Source organism: Oreochromis aureus, linkage group 3, assembly GCF_013358895.1.
Source record: "Oreochromis aureus strain Israel breed Guangdong linkage group 3, ZZ_aureus, whole genome shotgun sequence".
NCBI classification, from domain to species: Eukaryota; Metazoa; Chordata; class Actinopteri; order Cichliformes; family Cichlidae; genus Oreochromis; species Oreochromis aureus.
In genome coordinates this window covers 83,706,709-83,728,417 of record NC_052944.1, presented here as the reverse complement: position 1 = coordinate 83,728,417, position 21,709 = coordinate 83,706,709, and the positions used below count along the sequence as shown (strand labels likewise).

Below are 21,709 nucleotides of genomic sequence, written 5' to 3'. Positions count from 1 at the left end.
CAATACGACGTCACAATGATGCCATAAAGTGTCACAAAATCACACACTGCATGAAAACATCTTAAAATCTGAAGTTTTTACAGGTTATAGAAGCCAAAGATTTCCAGTTCTGCTCCAATCATGTGGGTAAAGATAATAAATACAAGGGTCAAAGGTCAGGGTCACGTGAATGAGGACAAAGCTTTAGTTTCCATCTCCAAACTTATATTAAATATATATTATTTTTTCAGTGCAACATTATGTGACTTCACACTGACACAAAGATTAATATACTGCACTAGATTTACATATTAACACTGCTGACATCAGCACATGATCTATAAAACTTGATGATGTCATCAGGCTGACGTCAGCAAGATGTCATAAATACATGATAAAACATCAATTTTAGTAGAGCCTCTTGTTCTCTCCTGTAGTCTGAGTGTAGCCATAACAACAGTGAGACAGCACTGCCACCATGAGGTCAAACTGGAGCATTGCAGGTAATAATTCTCATCCTGAACACTGTTGGAACATCAGACCTCCTCACACTTTGAACTCATTGTTATTCTGAATGTTTCTAGTTTCACTTTGATTCTATTATTTTCTTCTCTCTGTGGTGATCCTTTGGTCTCTTAATGTTTCTGTGCCTCCCTGTCTGTGTTTGCTTCACTGTTTCCTCTGCATGGCTCCAACACTGATCTGTGTTTGGTGTTTCACTGACTGAACAGACAGCCTTTGCTTCTGTTTTGCTTACAGCAGGATTCGTAACACTGACAGCAAACACACGGGGCAGGAAACTCCGGCTAAACTACTATTGTCTTGTTTGTATCATGTGTTCATTTTGTTTTTTTGCTGCAGTTACTGTAATTACTGTAAAGCAGGGGTCCCCAATCCCAGTCCACGAGGGCCAGTGTCCCTGCAGGTTTTAGATGTGTCCTTGATCCATCACAGCTGATTTAAATGGATAAATTACCTTCTCAACATGTCTTGAAGTTCTCCAGAGGCCTGGTAATGAGCTAATCATGTGATTCAGGTGTGTGGACCCAGGGTGAGATCTAAAACCTGCAGGGACACCGGCCCTCGTGGACTGGGATTGGGGACCCCTGCTGTAAAGCTTCGTGACTGTTATTGTTCTTAACGTGCAATAGAAATAAACTTTACTTACTGGAACAGAGATATGAAAGTGTTCACCTCTGTCTAAAATAGCTGATTAAATCCTGTCACAAATATTTGCTCTTCTGTATTTGTATAATTATTTTTACCAGTTTCCTGTTCAAGACATGCCAGTGATCAAGAGTCAAACCCAGACACGCACATTTCTCCAACACAGAAAAAGCTTCACAATTTTATTTTATTAATTTTTCTTGTTTGAAAACCAAACGAGAAAATCACATATTTCAGAAGTCTCATGATTACAGACTCATCAGCATATTTACATAAAATCCTGATCCCAACACTTTATAAAGGAAATAAAAATGGTGAAATAACAGCGCTGAGGGGAATCAGAGGTAGATTCATCTTCACATTACACAACAGGAACATTGGAAGCACAATTCAAAGCAGTGTCACTTAAACTGTGTCAGACTTCTTTGCAGAGCCACTTAAAGCCCTGCTGCTCAGTGCTCGTGGCTTTTTGTTAATCCTGGTCAGTTTAGTTCAGTCTGACCTGGAGGTCCAGAATCCAGAATCCAGCAGGTATGAAGTATGTTGTGTTCTCACTGGAAAAATGACAAAACTCACAGCCCTACAAACAGAAAGCTGCCTTTAACAAAGATGACTTGAAACTCACAGAAACACAGTTTATCAATCCTGCAGAGAAACTGCTGTGGGAACAAAAGCCAACAAACATCAAGTCAATGAACTGACTTCCAGTAAGTAGTTCTGGGTCATCAGAGTCTAATTCAGTGATAAAAAGACATAAAACATATAAAAATCTGTAACATGTGGATGTCCTCTGGTCTGAGGTGCTGGGGGGACCAGTTAGAGACCAGCAGCTGGACGTCAGTGGTTGGACTGGTGGACTACTTCAGTGAAGAGTAGACGACGTCTGGCTCTGGTTTAAAGTCTGAACACAAACACACACAGTTCAAACAACAGGAAACATGATCACAAGCTTTGTAGTTCAATAAAGACCTCCAATCTCCACCTCTCTGCATCACACACAGTCCCAGTTCAGACTTTACTGGGAACCAGCTCAGATACAAATCACAGAGCTTCCATACTGCTCACACTTTAACTGCTTCTATAAACCTGGAGCCACAGATCTGTGCTGATCTTTAACTTTGATGAGATGATTTCTTCTAGTGCGGGTTTAGTGTTTCTTTCTCTCAGCTTCAGTTCTTACTTTGAGTTTGTTATTAGTTCCCTCTGTGTTCCCTGTCTGTCCTCCCTCTGCCTCGTCTCTGTTCCCTGTTTTACTTCATTTATGTGTCGCTGTTCCTGACTGAGTTTGATTTTTGACTTCCAGCTAATAAAGCTCACATTTCCTCCCTCTGACCTCTGTCATCCTCTGTCATAAATCATAACACATCCTTCCTCACATGAAACACACAAACGGTTTCTACATCATCATTTGATGTTTCTTCAAAGCTTTTCTTCTCTTGTTCTTTTTTTTAACAGCTTGTAAATCATTGATGACAGAAATCAGATGCTCTGAATGAAGTGATCTATGTTTCTACTTAGACTTGTTAAACTGAGTGCAGAAGTGTGTTCATACTAAAGTATGGCTACATGTAGTGGGCTGTGTACCTGGATGGTCTGCTGATAATTAGCACTTCACCCAAATATTCAAATGTTCTGATATTTGTGATTTACTTTCAGCTTTGTTCAGTTTGAAATCACATCAGGCATGTTTCAGAGTTTTTCCTGCACTGGGTCTTTTATTTTGAAAATCGACTGGATTTTCTATGAAATTTCTGACTCTCTTTCTGTCCTCTGCTCTGTGCAGCTTGAAATGGCTTAATCTGGCTCACACATCAGATTAAGTTGTGAACATATTTCATAAATATGTAATCTGAGCTCAAAATTATGTAACTAGAGTCAGTGGAAACAAAACCATCAAATGGCTGAAACCTCACACTATTGTAATGCAACATCTGAAACAAGGTGTTTTAGCTCCTCCCCTTTAAGACAACTCTGTTCTGATTGGCTGCCCCTCGGCGATCGTGGCTCAAGAATTGGGAGTTCGCCTTGTAATCTGAAGGTTGCCGGTTTGAGCCCCGGCTTGGACAGTCTCAGTCGTTGTGTCCTTGGGCAAGACACTTCACCCGTTGCCTACTGGTGGTGGTCAGAGGGCCCGGTGGTGCCAGTGTCCGGCAGCCTCGCCTCTGTCAGTGCGCCCCAGGGTGGCTTTGGCTACAATGTAGCTTGCCATCACCAGTGTGTGAATGTGTGGATGACTGGTTGTGTAAAGCGCTTTGGGGTCCTTAGGGACCAGAAAGGCGCTATATAAATACAGGCCATTTACCATTTACCATGACCATTTTTTTGTATCGAAAAAAAAATATCGAGTGGGTTCCTCTGGGGTTTTTACACAGCTGAATAAACGTCAAACAGAAAATTGATTAAACAGAAGTGTGAGACGGTCGAGAATTTACGCCACCGTCTGTTTTTTCAGACCCAGCAACACACTCAGACACAAACTGGTTCACCCGAAAGACAAAACTCCTGAACACAAACTTAACAACGTGGTGTATGCTGTACAGTGCACAGCCACTTCACAAGCGCATAGCACAACATAGAAGAGCCAACTCCACAGGACAAGATTTAGCAGTCCATCTGCATCTAAAGGTCAAAGGTCACTCTTTCGAGGATGCCAATGTTCACATTTTGGACAGAGAGGACAGATGGTTTGAAAGAGGAGTGAAAGAGGCCATCTATGTCCACTGTGAGCGACCATCTTTGAACAGAGGCGGTGGTTTACGACACCAACTGTCTGCCATCTATAATCCAGTTTTGAGATCCCTTCCCAGACGCCTTAACGCCCACTCACATCCTGGGCCATCTGACCTCAGGAAATCACATGATAGGGTGGGGCCAGGTTTTACAATGAGCTCACCCGAAACCCTGGCTGATTAGGTCCCACACCTGCTTTCACACCTCGGCTCATGTGATTAGAGGATCATCAGGGGGTCCTTTGTCCCTCTTTGGGGGGAAACTCCCACTGGGTTTAAATCTGGGACTCTCCACCATTTGACCCTTAGAACTGAAGAAGCTTCTCGGATGAGAGGTGAAACGTCTTCAAGCAACTCAAAGAAATCCAGACGCTTTTCTTTCCAAGCTCCTCAGACATCTGACGTCTTCAGTTCTCACTGCTGAGTAGACCACAGCTGAATCAGCCTCTGTGCAATAAAACACGTTAAAATAACTGCAGTTACAACTGCAACAGTACTGTGATATTATTATGCAGCTTTTCACAGTTTTTTCCATCCTAACACGTCTGCTGTGAAACTCAGAGCACGAAGAACTGGGTTTAGTTTCTGAGAAAAAGTCAGGTCAACGACCACAAAGCTGCATCTTCTTCCAGTGCACACTGACACTCTTCACCACAGAGCTCAAAGCAAACATGTTCTCACAGCATGAACACGATTATTAACCAAACCAGAACACACTGCAGTGAGAAGCTCATCAGCTTCACACTAACTCCAGTCTAAAGGAAGCTGCTGTGGTTTTACCTGCAGAAACACTTTAAATTGTCTCTTTATGTTTCTCATGTTAACAAATTCCACCTCTTGTGAATTTACATGAATTTACATGTTTGCACCAAAACCAGATATCAGACACATCTGTGCTGTTTGTGACGTTTTAGCTCAGTGACAGCTGAGAGTTCAGTGGGACAGATGTGGTCCAACAACAATGCAGACGAGCATCATTTGATTACAAATTACAAATTGCATTTATTTAAGGAATTCATTTTGGCACTCAAGACCCTCCATATCAAAATAATTTTTTCTTTCATCTCAAAAATTCTTGAAAATGTAGTTGTGAAACAGCTGACAGATCATCTGCAAAGGAATGAAGAGTTTCAGTCAGAAACAGGTTTCTCAGAGACTCTTTTTAACATCTGAGTGAAATGTCACTCAGCTGTTGTCATCAGAAATCACTCTGAAAATACTCAGAAAAAAAAAACGGTTTGAGGTTTAAAGCGGACTTGCTTTAAAAGGGATAGCTCAGTAGGTAGAGTGGTGGCCCCATGATTGGAAGGCCGGGGGTTCGATTCCCCTGAATAGCCACCCTGAGGTACCCCTGAGCAAGGTACTGTCCCTACACACTGCTTCCCAGGCGCCCAATGGCTGCCCACTGCTTCACTGAGTGAAAGGGTGATATGCAGAGAGGAATTTCCCCACGGGGATCACTAAAGTACACGTTCTTTCTTTCATTGCAACACCAGCTCACAGTAATTCTTTAAAACAGCCAGGTCATCATAAGACAATATCCTGCCTGATGACTGCTAACAGCACTGCCTCCATGAGGTCAAACTGGACCATTGCATGTGATAATTCAGCAAACTTCAATAGACCTCCACATAGGGCTGTTCGATATAACGATATATATCGGATGACGATATAAAAACGTCTATCGTTGCATTTTACGCTATCGTTTGTTTCGTGGTGTCGCAAAATAAACTGTTTACGGCAATATTTTTTCATCGTTTATATGGTCACTGTAGCGGCTATATTAATTTCTTAAAGCTCTCTCTTCCCCTTATATTTAATATAACCACACTACAGACAGACAAGCGCTTGTTTTTATGCGTTGTCGTTAGCAACAACGACGGCAAAACCACGGCGTGTCCGCTTGTTTATTTTCCACATAACCCTTTCACAATAAAGCTCAAGATCCTGTTGAGACTTTTCAAAATAAACTGAATCACGTGAAAGATGCAGAGTATTTACGGATGAGAAGCAAAAAAGAGCCGCCAGGTGCTAAAAAATAAACCTTGGACTCAAACGTTAGAACAGGCTTTTCCCCACAGCACGCCGTGTAATAAATACAAAGAAAACGGCGGCCGTTACAACCTATGTCTAAAAATGTATAGTTTCATGCATCAGTTAAAACACTCGACTCCAGGTACGCGACGCCCAACTGGAAACACTTCACGCAAGTCGAGCTGCCCGACATTCACAGAATTTACAGAAAATGTTACATTTTTGTGATTTATATCGTTATCGGACGATAGATGTCTTAATATCGGGATATGAGATTTTGGTCATATCGCACAGCCCTACCTCCACACCCATTTAAGTTAACTGAGACTTTAGAAACTGTAAAGTCTATTACTGATTTTTTTTATTATTTTTTATTACTATTATTAATTTGTTATTTTAGGCATCATAATCTTTTACTTTTAACTGAATCAAAGTGAACCTGAACCTCATGAACCTGATTCAACTACAGGGAGCTACACTCACCTGCTAATTTATTAGGTACATGTTAAACTGCTTAAACTATGTGTGAGAGTGATTAATTCTATAGTCACAGCTTTTAAAGCACAATATAAGAGGATGTTAGACAATTAATAAAGATTTAATGACAAGAATCCAGCATGGATCATAGATTCCAAGATTTCATTCATTATTGTCAAAATTCATCAATATTATCAAACATTTATTCCACATTATCAAGTTTACATCTCTCTCACAGACACATTTCAATAAATCCAGAAATGTTTCAAACCTCAGTTTATGATTAAAAACAACAACAATTAATAGTCAGTGTTAATAACAAACACACAGATATTAAATCTTTTGAATGTGTGATGACATGTGACATGATGATAAACTTTACATGATTTAGTTGCTCTGCCAATGACATAAATTTAAAAAATGAATAATTTAAACCAAAGTCAGAGCGACTGAGACTCATTCATGAAATAACAGAGGATGATAACAGGGTCAGACTTATCCAGTAGTTTATTGTTCAAATACAGAGACACTTTTCACACTGACCTTTGGAGCTCAGACTCTGAACACTGAGTTTTCAGGCTTTTCTAATCCTGTGTGTGAGCAGCAGGAAACACAAACACACATACAAGGCCAAACATACAAAACAAGCAGCTACACTTTTTAATCACCAATCACAACATTAAAAATGCTTGAATAAAGAAAATCACTCAACATGCGTAAAACTGTGTTATTAATGAACAAACAAAAAAACTCTGACTCTGAGTACATTATGTATTATTGTACGGTCTATTTTTCAATATAAAGGGCCTTGAAGCCACTGTTGTTGTGATTTGGCGCTGTATAAATAACACTGAATTGAATTGAATCATTCAGTCGTCCCTGATCACTGGATCCTGAGTCAGACTTCATAGAAACTCAGATTTCCAGTTCCAGTGAAAAGTGTTCACACAAAGAGACCAGCAGCAGTCAGAGGTCACGAAAGGTCAACGAAACTCAGACGAGGAAATAACTGATCAGTGATTTGAAGTGAGCGAGTACCGAGGTAAACTTTTCTTAACTTGAGAACTATTGAAGTGACAACCAATCAGATTAAATCGTACTGCTGAGTGACAAATGTACCGGCAGTAAATACATTAGAGGGTTACCTAGGCAACCATCTGTCAGCTACAAAGTGATGCATGAACGATGGGATCAGTTTATACTTGGATGTCATTTTAGTGAAACAGCTGATGGAGGATTAGTGTTGTTGAAGTTTTGTGGTCCAAAGCTCAAACTCGCATAATGAGGTCATTTTTGATCTTATAAACAAAAACACTGATCCCAGGTCTGTGACTCTGTTCATGGATACTGAGGGCAAACAAACCACACAGCTCACAAAGATAAAGAGAAACTGAAATCACACATCAGATTAAGTTGTGAACATATTTCATAAATGTGTAATCTGAGCTCAAAATTATGTAACTAGTCAGTGGAAACTAGAGATGGCACGATACCACTTTTTTATGTCCGATACCGATATCATAAATATGGATATCTGCCGATACCGATATGAATCCGATATAGTGTATTTTTTAATCAATAAAACTGTTTTTTTAATATCTTGCTGCATTTTGTATAAGTTCATACTCAAGTTTAAATAAACAACAACACTAAAGCTATTCTGTTTTACCTGTATGTAAAAAATACACTGCACCCAAAATATTTCATAGTTCAGCAACACTGATCAATCTAATAAACTTAAACCTGCTCCATCCTCCCTATTCTGGTATTTTAAAGAGTACTTAGCAGAAATATTAAGCAACCTAACTAATAGGGTTGCAAACTCCCCCCGCCAAAAAATAGGGAACCACCCCCCACCCTCCACCTAATGATGCTTAATCGACGTAATCAACTTTAATTTGATGCAGTGTGGAAAAAAAATGCACAGAAATAAATTATTTTTCAAGAATAATTAAATAGATTCAACATCTTTCTTCAACAGAACTGCAGACTGCACAGATGGTACCTTCCCAAAGGAAAAAGTACTATAGCTTACTAGGGTATATTAGACTTAACAGTTACTATATACAGTAATGGACTTCTATACATTTTACATCAGATTAAAACTTTGGGTGTAAGATTCAGATAATTATTTATTAAAAGCGAGACATTTTAAATGAGAATAAGAAAGAAAAGTATGTCTTTGTGCCCCCTTTTCCCTGTTCATGCCCTATCGGCCCCCCTGGCTAAACTTTGCTAGATCCGCCCCTGCACAGTTACCAGCCGTCAGCTACGTAGAAAAGTATCCTGGTGTAGAAAGTAATATTAAATACATTCTAACAACAGCTTATCAAGGTTAAACGTGCTGCTGTTGTTCAGCCGCTGGTTTCCTCTTTCTGGTGCAAAGTGGGTCAAAAACAAAGAAGAGAGACGGACTTGCGACAGAAAAGCCGATCAGCTGATCATTAATAAGTTTCACGATTGAAGTAGCAGCAGGAAGGTGAGAGAGAGAGGCAGTCGCTCCATATATCGGTTGTTAAGCTTAACATGGGAACGCTTTACAAACATTCAGAGATGAACTTACACACTTGCTTTACTTCTCTCTGGGATAACTTCCTCGGAGATGAAATGCTGGTTTGGTAGCGAGGCTCCAAATACACACAGCCGCTCTATCACGTGATGCATACTGCTCCGACGTGCTACGGTTATGAGCCGAGTTACGCCGTGTCGCAAGTTTTGTGAGGTGTTTTTTTTTTTATATTTAATGGATCGGATTACATTTTTTATTTCTCGCCGATATCCGATCCAGTAATTTAGGTCAGTATCGGACCGATACCGATACCTAATATCAGATCGGTCCATCTCTAGTGGAAACAAAACCATCAAAGTGAAAAATTTTCAAGTGTTGATTTCATTTGTTTGAAGAGTTAAAAGTTATTTTTGCTGACAGCAGTTGTAGAGTTTTAAAGTGTTTTACTTGAGATTTTCTAACTCTGAAAATCTGAACCTCAGGTGCGTGCACTACAAAAACTCAAGTCTGAACTTTCTGTGTCAGAAAGAGGCTAAATCACCATGGTAACTGATGGTGAAACATCACCTGGACAGGAGCAGGTCATGTTCAGAGTTTTGTTTTTAAATCAGCTGTTAGAGCCACGTTTTCACTGTGATGCAGATCCTCTGCTGGAGGAAATGTTTCATATGTGCAGCTTGTTAAACTGTAACTTACTGAAAACACTGAATGAAGCTAAACTGCACATCACACTGTCACAATGTACCTGTATTCATTTAGTGGAGACATTAGTGAAGTTATCAATGAATAACGTCTCTGATTGCCCTGGGTGGCGCTCACAGGGATCATTTTGTGTAGAAGAAAAGTCACATGATACACAAAATGGTCCTTTTCATCTGAGCGTGCTCAGAGCCTGAAGCAGAGAGCCAGGGTAACAGAGAAAGTTGATAATCACCATGGTGATACCTGCTGTCTCTGACTGCAGTTTCAGGTTTAGTTGAGCCAGCTAACACAAAGAAAGCCTGACTGTGTTGAAGCTGATTTGTAGTCACAGCCCTCTGGATGTTCCAGTGAACTACAGAGCTGAAATGTAAAGACTGTTTTTAAAGATGAAACTCTTCCACTGAGATGAGCTGTCAGCAAAAACAGAAGCAGCCATTAAAGATTAAAATGAAATAAACCTACAGTACTGTGGGCCTGCTGTCTGTGCTCAGTTCATCTGTTTCTGCAGGATTTTAAACACTGACAACACCCAGAACTCTGAACAGCAGCAGCAGACTCAATGCTGGAGAAACCTCTGAGACATTTCAACCTGCTGCAGTTCAACAGGAGGCTGGTTTGTTTCCTCACTCTGTTGTTGTTTATGTTTTCTGTAGATCAAGAAACCAACAACAGCAACAAGAAGAAGCACAAAAAGAACTGACAGACCAACTTTCAGTCCAACAGATCCATCCTCCTTCTCTTTGTCTTCCTTTCCTCCATCTTTGTTGTCTTCATCCTTCTCTTGTCCTCCTGTCTGACCTGCAGGTGAGAAACAGGTGTGAGGTGTCAGCTGTCAGGTAGGTGATGAGTGAAGAACAGAACAGAATCCATTTCCTCTTCAAACTGCTGTCAGACATTATCTACTGCACTCTGATCACATCACTCAGACCAGCTGCTTTCTACAAAGTCTCATCAACAACATCTTTAGAAACAAACATCAACAACCAGGAAGCAGCTTCACCTCTGATCACACACACACTCAACTCTACTCACTCACCTGGAAGAACAACATGAAGGTAGGTGGTGTTGATCAGAGTCATACGTCCTCTCACTTGTTGGACGACACCACACTTGTATGTTCCAGCATCATTAATCGTCACATCCTTCAGAATCAAAGACACGTCTCCATCCTTCATCTGTCTGTCCTGCAGATCCACCCGGTTCTTAAAAGATGGATGCTGGTTATCTGGAACAAACTGACCATCCCGATACAAAAGCACATATTTATCTCCCAGGTCAGCTCTGCTCCACTTTACAACTATGATGTTGTTGTTTGGAGCTCGACATGTCAGAGTGACGTCCTGTCCAGACTCAGCTGTGATAATCTTTGGGTCTGAAAGAGGAAACAACACAGAGCAGAGAGGTTAAAGGTCAAAGTACAACTGTTCACTTCAACAGCAGCCAATCAGAAACACACAATAAAAGATTGTCTTCTGTTATTAGATGATGATCTTTGATTGTGTCTCTTCTTGTGTCAGCTGCTCCCTTCAGGCGTCACCACAGCGAGTCTTCTCCTCCTCCTCACCTGATCCCGAGCATCTTCATCAGGGCTGATTTGTGACAGAAGGACAGCAGCAAGAGTGAAAGGGAAGGTTTAAAGATGGCAGTGAGCTGCTGTGATGTTTGCTTTGGAGACTCTGACACAAAGACAGGAGGCCGAGCTGAACATGTTCAGATTTTCATTGAGAGCAGAAAGGACGAGATTATGAACGAGTTGATCAGAGGGAAGCTCAGGCTGAGAGGTTTGGAGACAAAGTTCATGAGAAAGACTGAGATGGATGAAAAACATCATCTGAAACCATTTTGTGAACAAATAAAAACAAATCTTTAGTTTTAGAATCTGTTAGTTTGATCAAATGTTGTTGATGGACGAGTTCATTGAGACTCTGGATGTCTGTCAGACTGAGTCTCTGCTTTTATTGGAACAGCTGTACTGATGCTCCTAAATCTGGCCTCTGACACAAACCTCCAAACAGTAAGAATGAAAAAAGAATAAAACCATTAAAAACTCTTCAAGCAATAAATAATCAAACCTGAAAAAGAAGAAAATCATCTGGAAACTAAACTGAACTAAACACAAAAAGTCCAAATGGAATAAAAACTAATGAGAAAATACAAAACTACAATAACTCTGTTGCACAAACAACAACATGTGCTGATAATAAGTGAACATAATGTGTGAGAGAAAGCAGCCTCTCATTATAAGACACTGTGAGTCTCTGCATGCTGCCTTTATGGAGCTACAGCTGTTTGTATACACTGAACAAAAAGCTTTGTAGCTGTATACTGACTCCTGACACTACAACACATCACACTGACACACACATTACACTTCTTTGTCTCTGTGCTGCAAACTGCACCAACACACACAGACTCCACCCAGCTTTGTGTCGATCGCAACACTGAATGAATAAGAAATTAATTCTTAGAGAAATATTATCAGCATGTAAACCAGACTGAGACTCTTTATCTCAGAAATAAACTCAGTTTAGTTTCTAACAGTTAAATCTGACCTGCAGAGACGAACAGGACAAACATCAGCGTGGAGCAGAGCGACGCAGTTACAGCAGACATGTCTGTGTTCTCTGTTTCTGCTGATCTGACTCTTAGTTTGTTCTAAATGTCTGAGTCTGTTGGTGTTTTCACTCAATAACTGAACCTGAGTTTAAACCTGAACACATCAGATTACATTTAAGGTTTAAATAAAGGTCAAAATTTGCTTATCTGCTACTTGATGATCTCAAAATGTCCGACTCCTTAGGAAGTTGAGCCATGTGACGTGTTACGTAGTGACGTGTTAAGTTGGACTGTAGGAGGATCGTAAATTGGGCCATAATAAAAACAGGCGAAAAAATTATTTACAAAATATATAAAATTTATATTTAACACGTTCAGTTCTTGAATGATCTCCACAGAACAACAGAAACTTAACCTATCTCATCATCAATCATCAGCTACACATTAAAGACCATCGTCAGCCAAAGGACTTCAAAATGACATCACTGTATAAAATGTATATTGTACTATGAAGGAGGAAACATTTAGCTGTAGCCTCCATAAAACCACAGCTGCTCCTGAGAACTTTGTCCACGTTTGTGAGGAACAAAGAAGCAGCAGAATGAACAAGTTTCAAAAGAGTACCTGTGTTTAAACTTGACTACATCAGATTAAATTTAAGGTTTAAATAAAGCTGAAAGCCACTGAGGGTTAGAACAGATCTGTCGTTTAGCTTCTCGTTCAAACTCTACACTTCAGATTCAACATCTTGCACCAAAGTTGCGTTGGAGTCACGTTTGATGTGTTGGATTTTCTTCCAGTGATTTCGTGTTTCAGCCTTTAAAGGTAAAGTCCACTAGTAATGAAATTACATTTTAAATGAAGTCTCACGTGTTTTACAGTTTTTCTGTTCAAACATTTTTGTGGGTGGATGTTAACTGAACCGTAACCATGACAACTGAAACCTTTTACCTAAAAGCCTGAAAATGATTTTAGAAAAAGGCAGCAAACACTTACTGTTGTTGTTAAGAGATCTGTTAAATCCTCAAACACTCTTCTGATCATCAGGATGGAACAAAATCCATATAAAGATAAACAGTGTGAAGTTGGTGTAATCCATCTGCTTTCTCTGTAGGTCAAAAGGAAACTAATGTTCCTTAGGTACACAAGCATTTTTTTAAAGTAAACCTTTAAAAGAAATGTAACAAGTTCATTTGTGACCTCACTGCATCAAAGCTGCTTCAAATGACTCTTGTTTCACTTGGACATTCTGTTTTTACAGACGCCTCCTAGATATGTGCGTCTAACAAAACCATTTAACCCACAAGACCACATTTGCAAAGTCACAGACGTATTAATGTAGCAACAGAAAGTGACCTTGTTTCAAAGAAAACATGTAGATGTGTAGAGACAACCTTCCACTCTGTCTGTCTGAGAACTGAGATGAACTTGATCTTAATGAATAAAGGTCATGACCTCCTGCACAGCTGTTCTGGAGAACTTCGATTGTCTTTAAGTTGTGTTGGAGCCACAGAGAGCAAATCTTTGTTCTTTATGGAGAACCAGTGAGTTTTACTTCCAGTGAGTCTGTTTGGACTTTCCTATGAAACATCAGTGCAGGAGTGATGGGAATTCCGGCTCTTTTTAGAGAACTGGCTCTTTTGGCTCCCAACTGGCTCTTCAGGTTGTTTTGTTGCTTTAATTAATTTATCAACAACTATATAAAATTATGCACAAAAGGAATTACTAATGTAAAAAAATTTGGTTTTATTCATATATGTTTATATATAAATATGTACATTGGCCCCTAGAGACAAAGCACGTACAAACTCCAAAACACCGTGCTACTGTTAACTGACCTTCCAAAACAGAGCTACCTAGATCATTTACATTATACAATTGAAAGCATAAGTGTATTGTTTGCGTATTTGTACACAAGCAATCATATATATTCAAATAATTAAAAAAAAAGGTTCATGTTAGAGAACTGTGGAACAATATGATTGTAATTGTGCAAGATGATTAGAGCTTTAGCAGACTGATGCTCACCCCTGTTTCCTACAGACACACATATGACTGATCACATCAAATGCTCACTGTTGCAGACACACATGACACATGTTCACACATGGGCCTGCATGAATAAACTTTCTGAATCCTTTGTCATTCGCAACTGAAAATAGTTGTGGATGATTATTATACCTTTCTAATGTGACGTTGTTGTCCCTGGCTCTCTTTCTCTCTGGCTCTGTTCCTGTGCTACTGCGAGTGTAACTTCCCCCCTCTGCTCAGCGCAAACACAAGGCTCCGTGCGAAGTGAAGCAGGTGAGAGGGCGAGAGGGGAGAAAAAAACAAACAAAAAAACAAAACAAAACAAAGGAACCCAATAAGGAGCTGGCTTGCGTCGTTCACTTCAAAGATCTGGCTCTAAGAGTGACCAACACATCCCTACAGTGCAGGAGTCTCTCAGTACATCTTTGTCCCTCAGTGTAAACAGAAGCAGCAGAAACAGAAACAGAAACATGAAAAAGACAAGCAGCAGCAAATAGTCTGCAGAGAGAGAGCATGCAGCTGCTGCAGCACTTTCTGGAAATCACGACTTTATAGTCTTCAGTTATTGATCTGATTATTTGTTCTTTTGTGATTTTGAGTTTTTTTTTTTCCTGATGTTTTATTTTGGTCTGTTTTTTTCTCTTGGCCACTGTCTAGTTCTACTTCCTCTGTGATTGGCTCAGCTGTGCTCCCACATGTTGTCTTTGTCTTCTGTTACTCTTTGTTCTTCTCCCTCACAGCTGTGTCCCATGAAGGTTATAGTTTAAGATAGTGATGAGTAGATGACGCCTCATGGAGTGTGTGGCACATTCACTTTGCTGTATCGACACTGTGTTGGTGTGACACTGAACAGCGCCATCTGTTGGATTTATTAATCATTGCAGATAACCTGGATAAAGTGTGTGAGACTGAACTAAAGTCTTTCATTCTGACAGCTCTGTACTGTGTGTGGGTTTGAAATCAGCCCTGATGGCTCGTGTAACGTCTGCTTGGAGATCAGCTGATCACAGCCTGGAAACAGCTGGAGCTCACAAAACAAATCACTCTGACTGATTTCATTATCCCACGCTGCACCTCCACACTCAGCCTCATCCACTTTAACCTCCCGAATACTTTTTACTCAGAGTACTTTTCAGAGATCTTTTCACTTTTACTTCAGTAAAGAAGTTTAATGAGTACTTCAACTTTTACCTGAGTATTTGTACAGCTTCAGTATCTGTACTTCTACTTAACTACAGATTTTTTTTTTTTACTTTTGTCCCTCTGAAAGTGTCTGATTATCAGTAATAATCTATAATTTACTGAATAATATGTAGAATATAAAGCAGAAGCTGTGGGATGACTTACTGTAGTCAGGAGTTCAGGAGAATCCTCAGAGTTTCTGCTCCTCATCATGATGGAAACATGAAAACATGTTGATGATCTTTGAGCTGGAATCAGTTCAAAGCAGCCGTGAGTGTGAACCAACAGACATCATTATAATAACTCTGACTCAGCACTTTCAGATTATTTTCAGAAAATTCTATTTGACTGTAAATGTAGCTGAAAGCAGCGATTAGCAAATTCCAGACCACAAACTCCCAGACTGTGAGACATTTTGAGTCTTTTATGGACACGTTCCATAAATCTGCATTTTTTTCTGTCTAGCAGTGTAACAATAAGAATTGTTGTCTGAAGGGCAAAAAATGCCAAACAGATTGTTTCCCAAGTGGGACCATTACAGCATAATGATCCACTTGAATCACAACAGACAAAACCAGGAGACGGAAAAACAAAGTAAGAGAAGTTAACAGGAGGAGAGTGAGAGAGAAAAATAACAGTACATTTTTGAGAAGGTGTGTGGATGAGAGCGGAACAGGAATGCCTGTGTCGCATGCCGGTTAAGTGCTGAAACTGCAGTTGTGCTGAAAAAGCAGAATCTTGTCTCACCAGCCATTGTTGTGCGTCCTTGGGGAGGGGTCCAACGTCACAGTGGTGTTGAAACCCGGGCGTGAAGGTGACAGAGTTACTGTACTGACTTTTTGTTCCTGGATTGTGAAGTAACACAAGTAAACACTTGAGCCCCACTGGGGGGAAAACTCTGTAAAGTTGTACCTGAAAGTGTTGTTGTCCTGGATGAACCTGTGGACACTCTGGGCGGTTTGGGCGTCGATGCGTTCGGCTGCCTGCAGCACACGGAGCAGCTGAGATATGGAGATGATGGGATGGAGCTTGATTCCCTTTGAAGCCAACATCTCCACACCACCTTGCTCTCTGTCCATTAGGACCACTGCATCCGTCACCTTGAATAAAAACATGTCAGAGGTCATTCTTGTGTGCTGCTGCTCTTGCTGGCATCAGTGCAGCGTAACAATCGTATTATTAGCTTTGCTGTAACGTTAGATTCTGGACCTTCAGCCCCTCTTTGCAGAGCACTTCAGCCGTCTCCAGGATGCTGGTGCCGCTGGTCACCGTGTCCTCAATGATCAGGCACGTGTCCCCCTGACGGAAAGACCCCTCCACCAGCCGTTTGGTTCCTGAAGCAGGGTTACAGAAGGCAAATTACGAGTCCATACTGAAGGACAAACTTCCACTTATTCTCAAACTGGGAAATCTTAAGCAACAATATCATGCAAGATGAAGGACCCAGTTTCTTGATTCACATTTTGTTTTTTAAGTTAGATTTGCACAGGTTCTGTACCAGAGAACTAGGATTTCAGACACAGTTTACAATTTGACTGCACTGGATACCTGTGGGTACAGCCTGAAGCTTCAGGCTTTTCAAATATCTGGACTACAAGTCTAATCGGAGCCTGTAATGGTAGCATTGCTTTTTATTCTTTTGAAAATGCGATCAGTTGAGGGCGGCTCACCATAGTCTTTGCCTCCTTCCGCCTGATGACCATGGGCAGTTCATGTCGTGAGCAGATCACTGTGGCCAAAGGCAAGGCTGTGTAAGGAGCCCCACACACAGAGTGGAGCTGCAGCCCCTCTTCTTGCACTCGCTCGTAGATGAGACTCGCAACCTGGAAGGAAAAAATATATAAAGGAGAGAAGAGAAAAATGAGCACAGTTTAGAGTGATGTGATGCAGATGATGAACTTTTAATAAAATGTTCATTAAAAGCTGATACATTTAAATGATCAGCTGTTTAAGGCTGAATGGTTTGAACTGCTCATCCTTATCTTGTCCTGAGTGACCTGAAGAGGAGCCGTGCTGCTGCAGAAAGCTGCTGATTCATATAAGGATTATTGAGGCTTGAGTGAGTGATTAGCTGCTGACAGGTCCAGCCTTATCTGTTTTAACTGCCTTACGATATCGTCTGGTCCCTCCTTTCACGGACAATTGTGTTACTGTAAAACACACCGCGTGAGTATTAAAATTACACAGAAACTGACGAGTGCCTACACAGACACATTTGCCTTCAGAAAGTGAATGAGGTGTCGCTTTAAGCTGTTCTGAAGTCAGTATGTTGTGCAGTCGTGAAGGCAGCACGTGGTTACCTGGTTTGTGAGCGCGGGGTGGGACATGAGCACCCTCAGGTCGATATAAATGGGAGCCAGCAGGCCGCTCTTCAGCTTGTATTCTCCGAACTTCACTCCGTTCACGTCGTGGAGCTTCAGGATTAAACTGTCAGTGAAGCGCCGTCCACGCTCTCCGCATTCACGAGCTTTGCTCGCAGATTTCGCGCCACCTGGAACTCTTCCGCCAAATGTTTCAGAATAAAAAGCTTCAATGTATGTTTTAAGAGAATTTAAGAGTTTTTAAGAGTTTACAGATAAAAATGTCGCATAGGTCAATAAGGGAATGTGAACAAACTCAGTAGAAAGAATCGTTTTTTGTAAAAGTTAAACCATAAAGACTGGAATAAATAACGTTGCCGCAGGCTGATGCCCCACCTCTCAGCTCTTTAGGCTCCAGCACCGGAACTCCCGCTTCAGTGGGAGTTCCGAAATAAAAGCACGGACCTCTCACACATTAATAATTAATTAATAATGTATTCAAAAAATAACTTCAAATCGATTTTTCACTCATGATGTAAAGATATTTTATGTTATATTTTTGGCTTTAAAAGTTTTGGTCATAAAAGGGCTTCTTTAAACCCCATGATTCCCTCATTTAGGCCTTTTAAACTAGTCTTTGACAAGTTTAGGTTAGTTAACTAACCAAAACGATGGCATTTGCTGACTGATCTAAATTAAGGGAAATAAAATCATATATGGGAAATTTTGATTTTTTTTTTAACGCTGTACATATTTTCATGTCGTAGGTTTTTGGGTAATATGCTTAAAAAGACAGTTATGCCTCTGTCATTGACATTATCATGGCAGATGGCCGCCCTTCTCGGAGCCTGGTTCTGTCTGAGGTTTCATCCTGGTAAAAGGATGTTTTTTCTTCCCCAATTTTATTGCTTTCTGGGGAAGTCCACCTTTAGTGTTTTGTCTGACCGCTTCCCTGTGCGTTACCATGGCAACACTCTATCATCCTACCACAGATGCTCTGTTCAGTGGCCTGTTTGTGGAATTCTTAGTAATGTGTGCATCATTCAAGCAGAAACCCACTTACTGTTACTCAGCACATCACACCCTGGTCCATTGTTTGCTGACATGTGTGAACACAGCATTAACATCTCTGAGTAGATTCCCCACTGAGACAGATGCAGGAGAGTCAACAGTAGATTGTCCCCTTCTGTTTTATGTCTGTGAAGGTTCTCAGCCATTTGACCTTAGAACTGAAGAAGCTTCTCGGATGAGAGGTGAAATGTCTTCAAGCAACTTAAAGAAGTCCAGACGCTTTTCTTCGCAAACTCCTTTGACCCCTTCTGTTTTACTTTTTTTGTTTTTTGGATCAGCCTTATTGTCTCTATGTTCTCTCTCACAGTGTCTCCTCTGCCTCAGGCCACAGCCAGGTGTTGAAAATACCTGCAGTTAACAGAAACATGTAACTCTTGAGACAGCATTTCATATATAAACACTCCTGAGCCTGAAGTGTTTCTGTCAACAGTCACCAGATATCACAAGATACAGACACAGACAAAGCTGTGTGTCCATCAATAAGAAGGCATTACACAAAATAAAGAATCTTCACCTTTATCATTTACAGCTTTCAGTCTCAAAAATAACCATTTATGTAACGGTAACCTGACTGTGGTCTTCTGCCCCCTACAGATTTATATGCCCAAAGCATGAGGGCAAACAGTTTGTTCATGGTGGCTCACAGCACAGACACATGAAGTCATGGAGCTTTCCTTTCTGACTTGATGCAATAAAATGATTCTGCTCAGGCATTTATATACTCAAATTACCCCCCATATAATTTGGGGGTTTTAATGTTTCTCTGAACTTTTGTTTTTTTGGGGTGTAATTATTGCACTTCATATGTCTTCAATTACGCATTTTTCATGGCAAACTGAGAATCGCTTGGAAATGGCAGTGTGCAAATTCCCTGCTGACTTGGCCTCAGGATGTCTAGAGGTAAGAATCAAGCTCACCCAAATGAGCGCATCAGTGTTCATGTGCGCATCACGCAGAGGGAGAGTGAGAGACGAAAGGCGCAGCGGCAGAGCATGGCAGTTGTAACTAGGGATGGGTTTGGCACCGATACCGGTGCCAAACCGGTACTTTTGAAACGGTGCTGCTGCTTAAACGGTGCTCGAACCGGTACTTAAAGAATGGAGAACACAAACTTTGTCCAAAAACCTCTTATGTTTTTATTTTTAGCGGTCTCTTTTTTTCCAGCAAAATAGCCTTTTCTGTTGATACAACATGAAGGGAGTATCTGCCATCAAACAAGAAGACAGCAGCATGTAACTACGACGGTGTTTGCTAGTTCACCTTACATGCATTAATGTAATAATGTGGTTAGCCTACTCAACGTAAATTGCACATGAACAACATGAAGCTACTCACGCAGAGAAGAACGGCTGCTGCTGCCATCATCATCCTCATCATTTCTGCTACACTGACAGGGCTAGGGGCCAGGACTCTACTCTTCGGGTTTTTGGGGGATGTTGTTAACTCCGGGTCCGCTCACAGGCACCACACCCGCAGTAGATGTGCTCGGTGTGAGGTCTTGCACCAAGCTATCAAATACATACATCGCATTTCTCGGCTTTTAACAAAATACTATGCGTAGCCAGGTGTTTCACCAGATTCGAGGAGTTACCTCCTTTGCAGAGTATCACAGTATCAGCTTAAAGCACTTGTTGCAGGCTACTGAGTTTGCATCTTTTGCTGTGAAGTACAGCCAGACTTTTGACCCCTTCGCCTTGGGCATTTTTAATCTGTAGCTCTGCTCTAAAAGAACGTACGTACCTGGACCCGCCTACTATCCTTGCAAAGGTAAAATGATTGGCTAGAATCCAAAGTGTATGACATCTCAGGAAAAAAAAGCAAATAATAAAGAAATAAAGCACCAAAATGTGCGCTGCTTTTCAGTCTGGTTACTACTGTTTATTTCAGAACCAGTGCCATTATGGCTCCGGATATTGGTACCCATCCCTAGTTGTAGCGCAGTTTTCTGTGATTCCATGTGCGTTGATGAACCTAAGTGTTATTACCTTTGACAGGTTAACTGGTATGATAATAGTTATAGTTGTTTGTGCATGTTAAAGTTAAAGTTATGCCTCTGATATCTACACTGATATCATGTCAGTAGGCTTATTTAATTATTTAATTAATTTGTACTAAGTTAATACCAGTGGCCAGAATCTCCTCCAATAATTACATCCCGCGGTTAAATGATTTTTCCTATAACGGCTTTGGAGCGTGATGTCACGGGAGGGGGCGTGGCAGCCGAGGTGCCATTTTAGCAGGCCAAACAAAAAAAAGGAGCGAAAGCATCAGCAATGGTTTGCACTTGCTATGTTGTCGGTTGCAATGTTAGATCGCACGATCGGGAAGGGTTGGAAAATGGGCTCTCTTTTTATCGTTTGCCCACCTGGAAGCAACGTGAGGGAGCTTATGTATTGGATGTTACCAAAAGAAGGCATCTAGCCTGGATAGCAGCTGTGAGATGAGCTGAAATCCAGTTCTCTACCATCCCCAGATATCTGCTGGTGTGCTCCACACATTTTCATTCAGGTAAGTTCTAATTAAGTTCATATTACTCTTTATAGCCTATTAGTTTTATTTTCAATGCGCTCTGAGGTCATAGCAAATTAGAACAAACATCGTAATGAGTGATTTTGTAGATATATGTTCTATTTATAGAGTTGCTAATTGTTTTTCATTATTGCAGGCAAACCAGCCTATGAAATAGATGAAACAAATCCTTTTTTAAAAAGGCAAACATTTGTTTGTTTCTTTTTTCAACTTTTGAACAATGTTAAGTACATATTCAGTAAATGCAAATTATTTACATAGCAATGCACTTCAGGCATAAATGTAGACCCCCTAAATACAACACTAAATACAAAGTATATCTTATGGCCAACCTCTGGCTGTATCTTGGTCATATTACCCAGCAAAGCCCAGTTTGCAGGTTCATCTGTAACAGTGCTTGTGCCACAGATCAACACTGTTGCTTCTACTTTAAACAGAAGAGC

The 21,709-nt window shown here is 40.7% G+C and overlaps 1 protein-coding gene across 1 annotated transcript; it reads right to left on the bottom strand.

Annotated features, from left to right (window-relative positions):
- Positions 1-9,130: 9,130 nt before the first annotated feature.
- On the bottom strand, positions 9,131-17,909 carry LOC116327247 (uridine 5'-monophosphate synthase-like; the record flags this gene model as incomplete). Its single annotated transcript, XM_039608761.1, has 7 exons — positions 9,131-10,395; positions 10,634-10,969; positions 15,532-15,614; positions 16,114-16,466; positions 16,576-16,702; positions 17,038-17,189; positions 17,667-17,909. Coding segments are annotated over 5 exons (933 nt in total), but the record flags the coding sequence as incomplete, so codon positions are not given.
- Between the last annotated feature and the right edge of the window lie 3,800 nt (positions 17,910-21,709).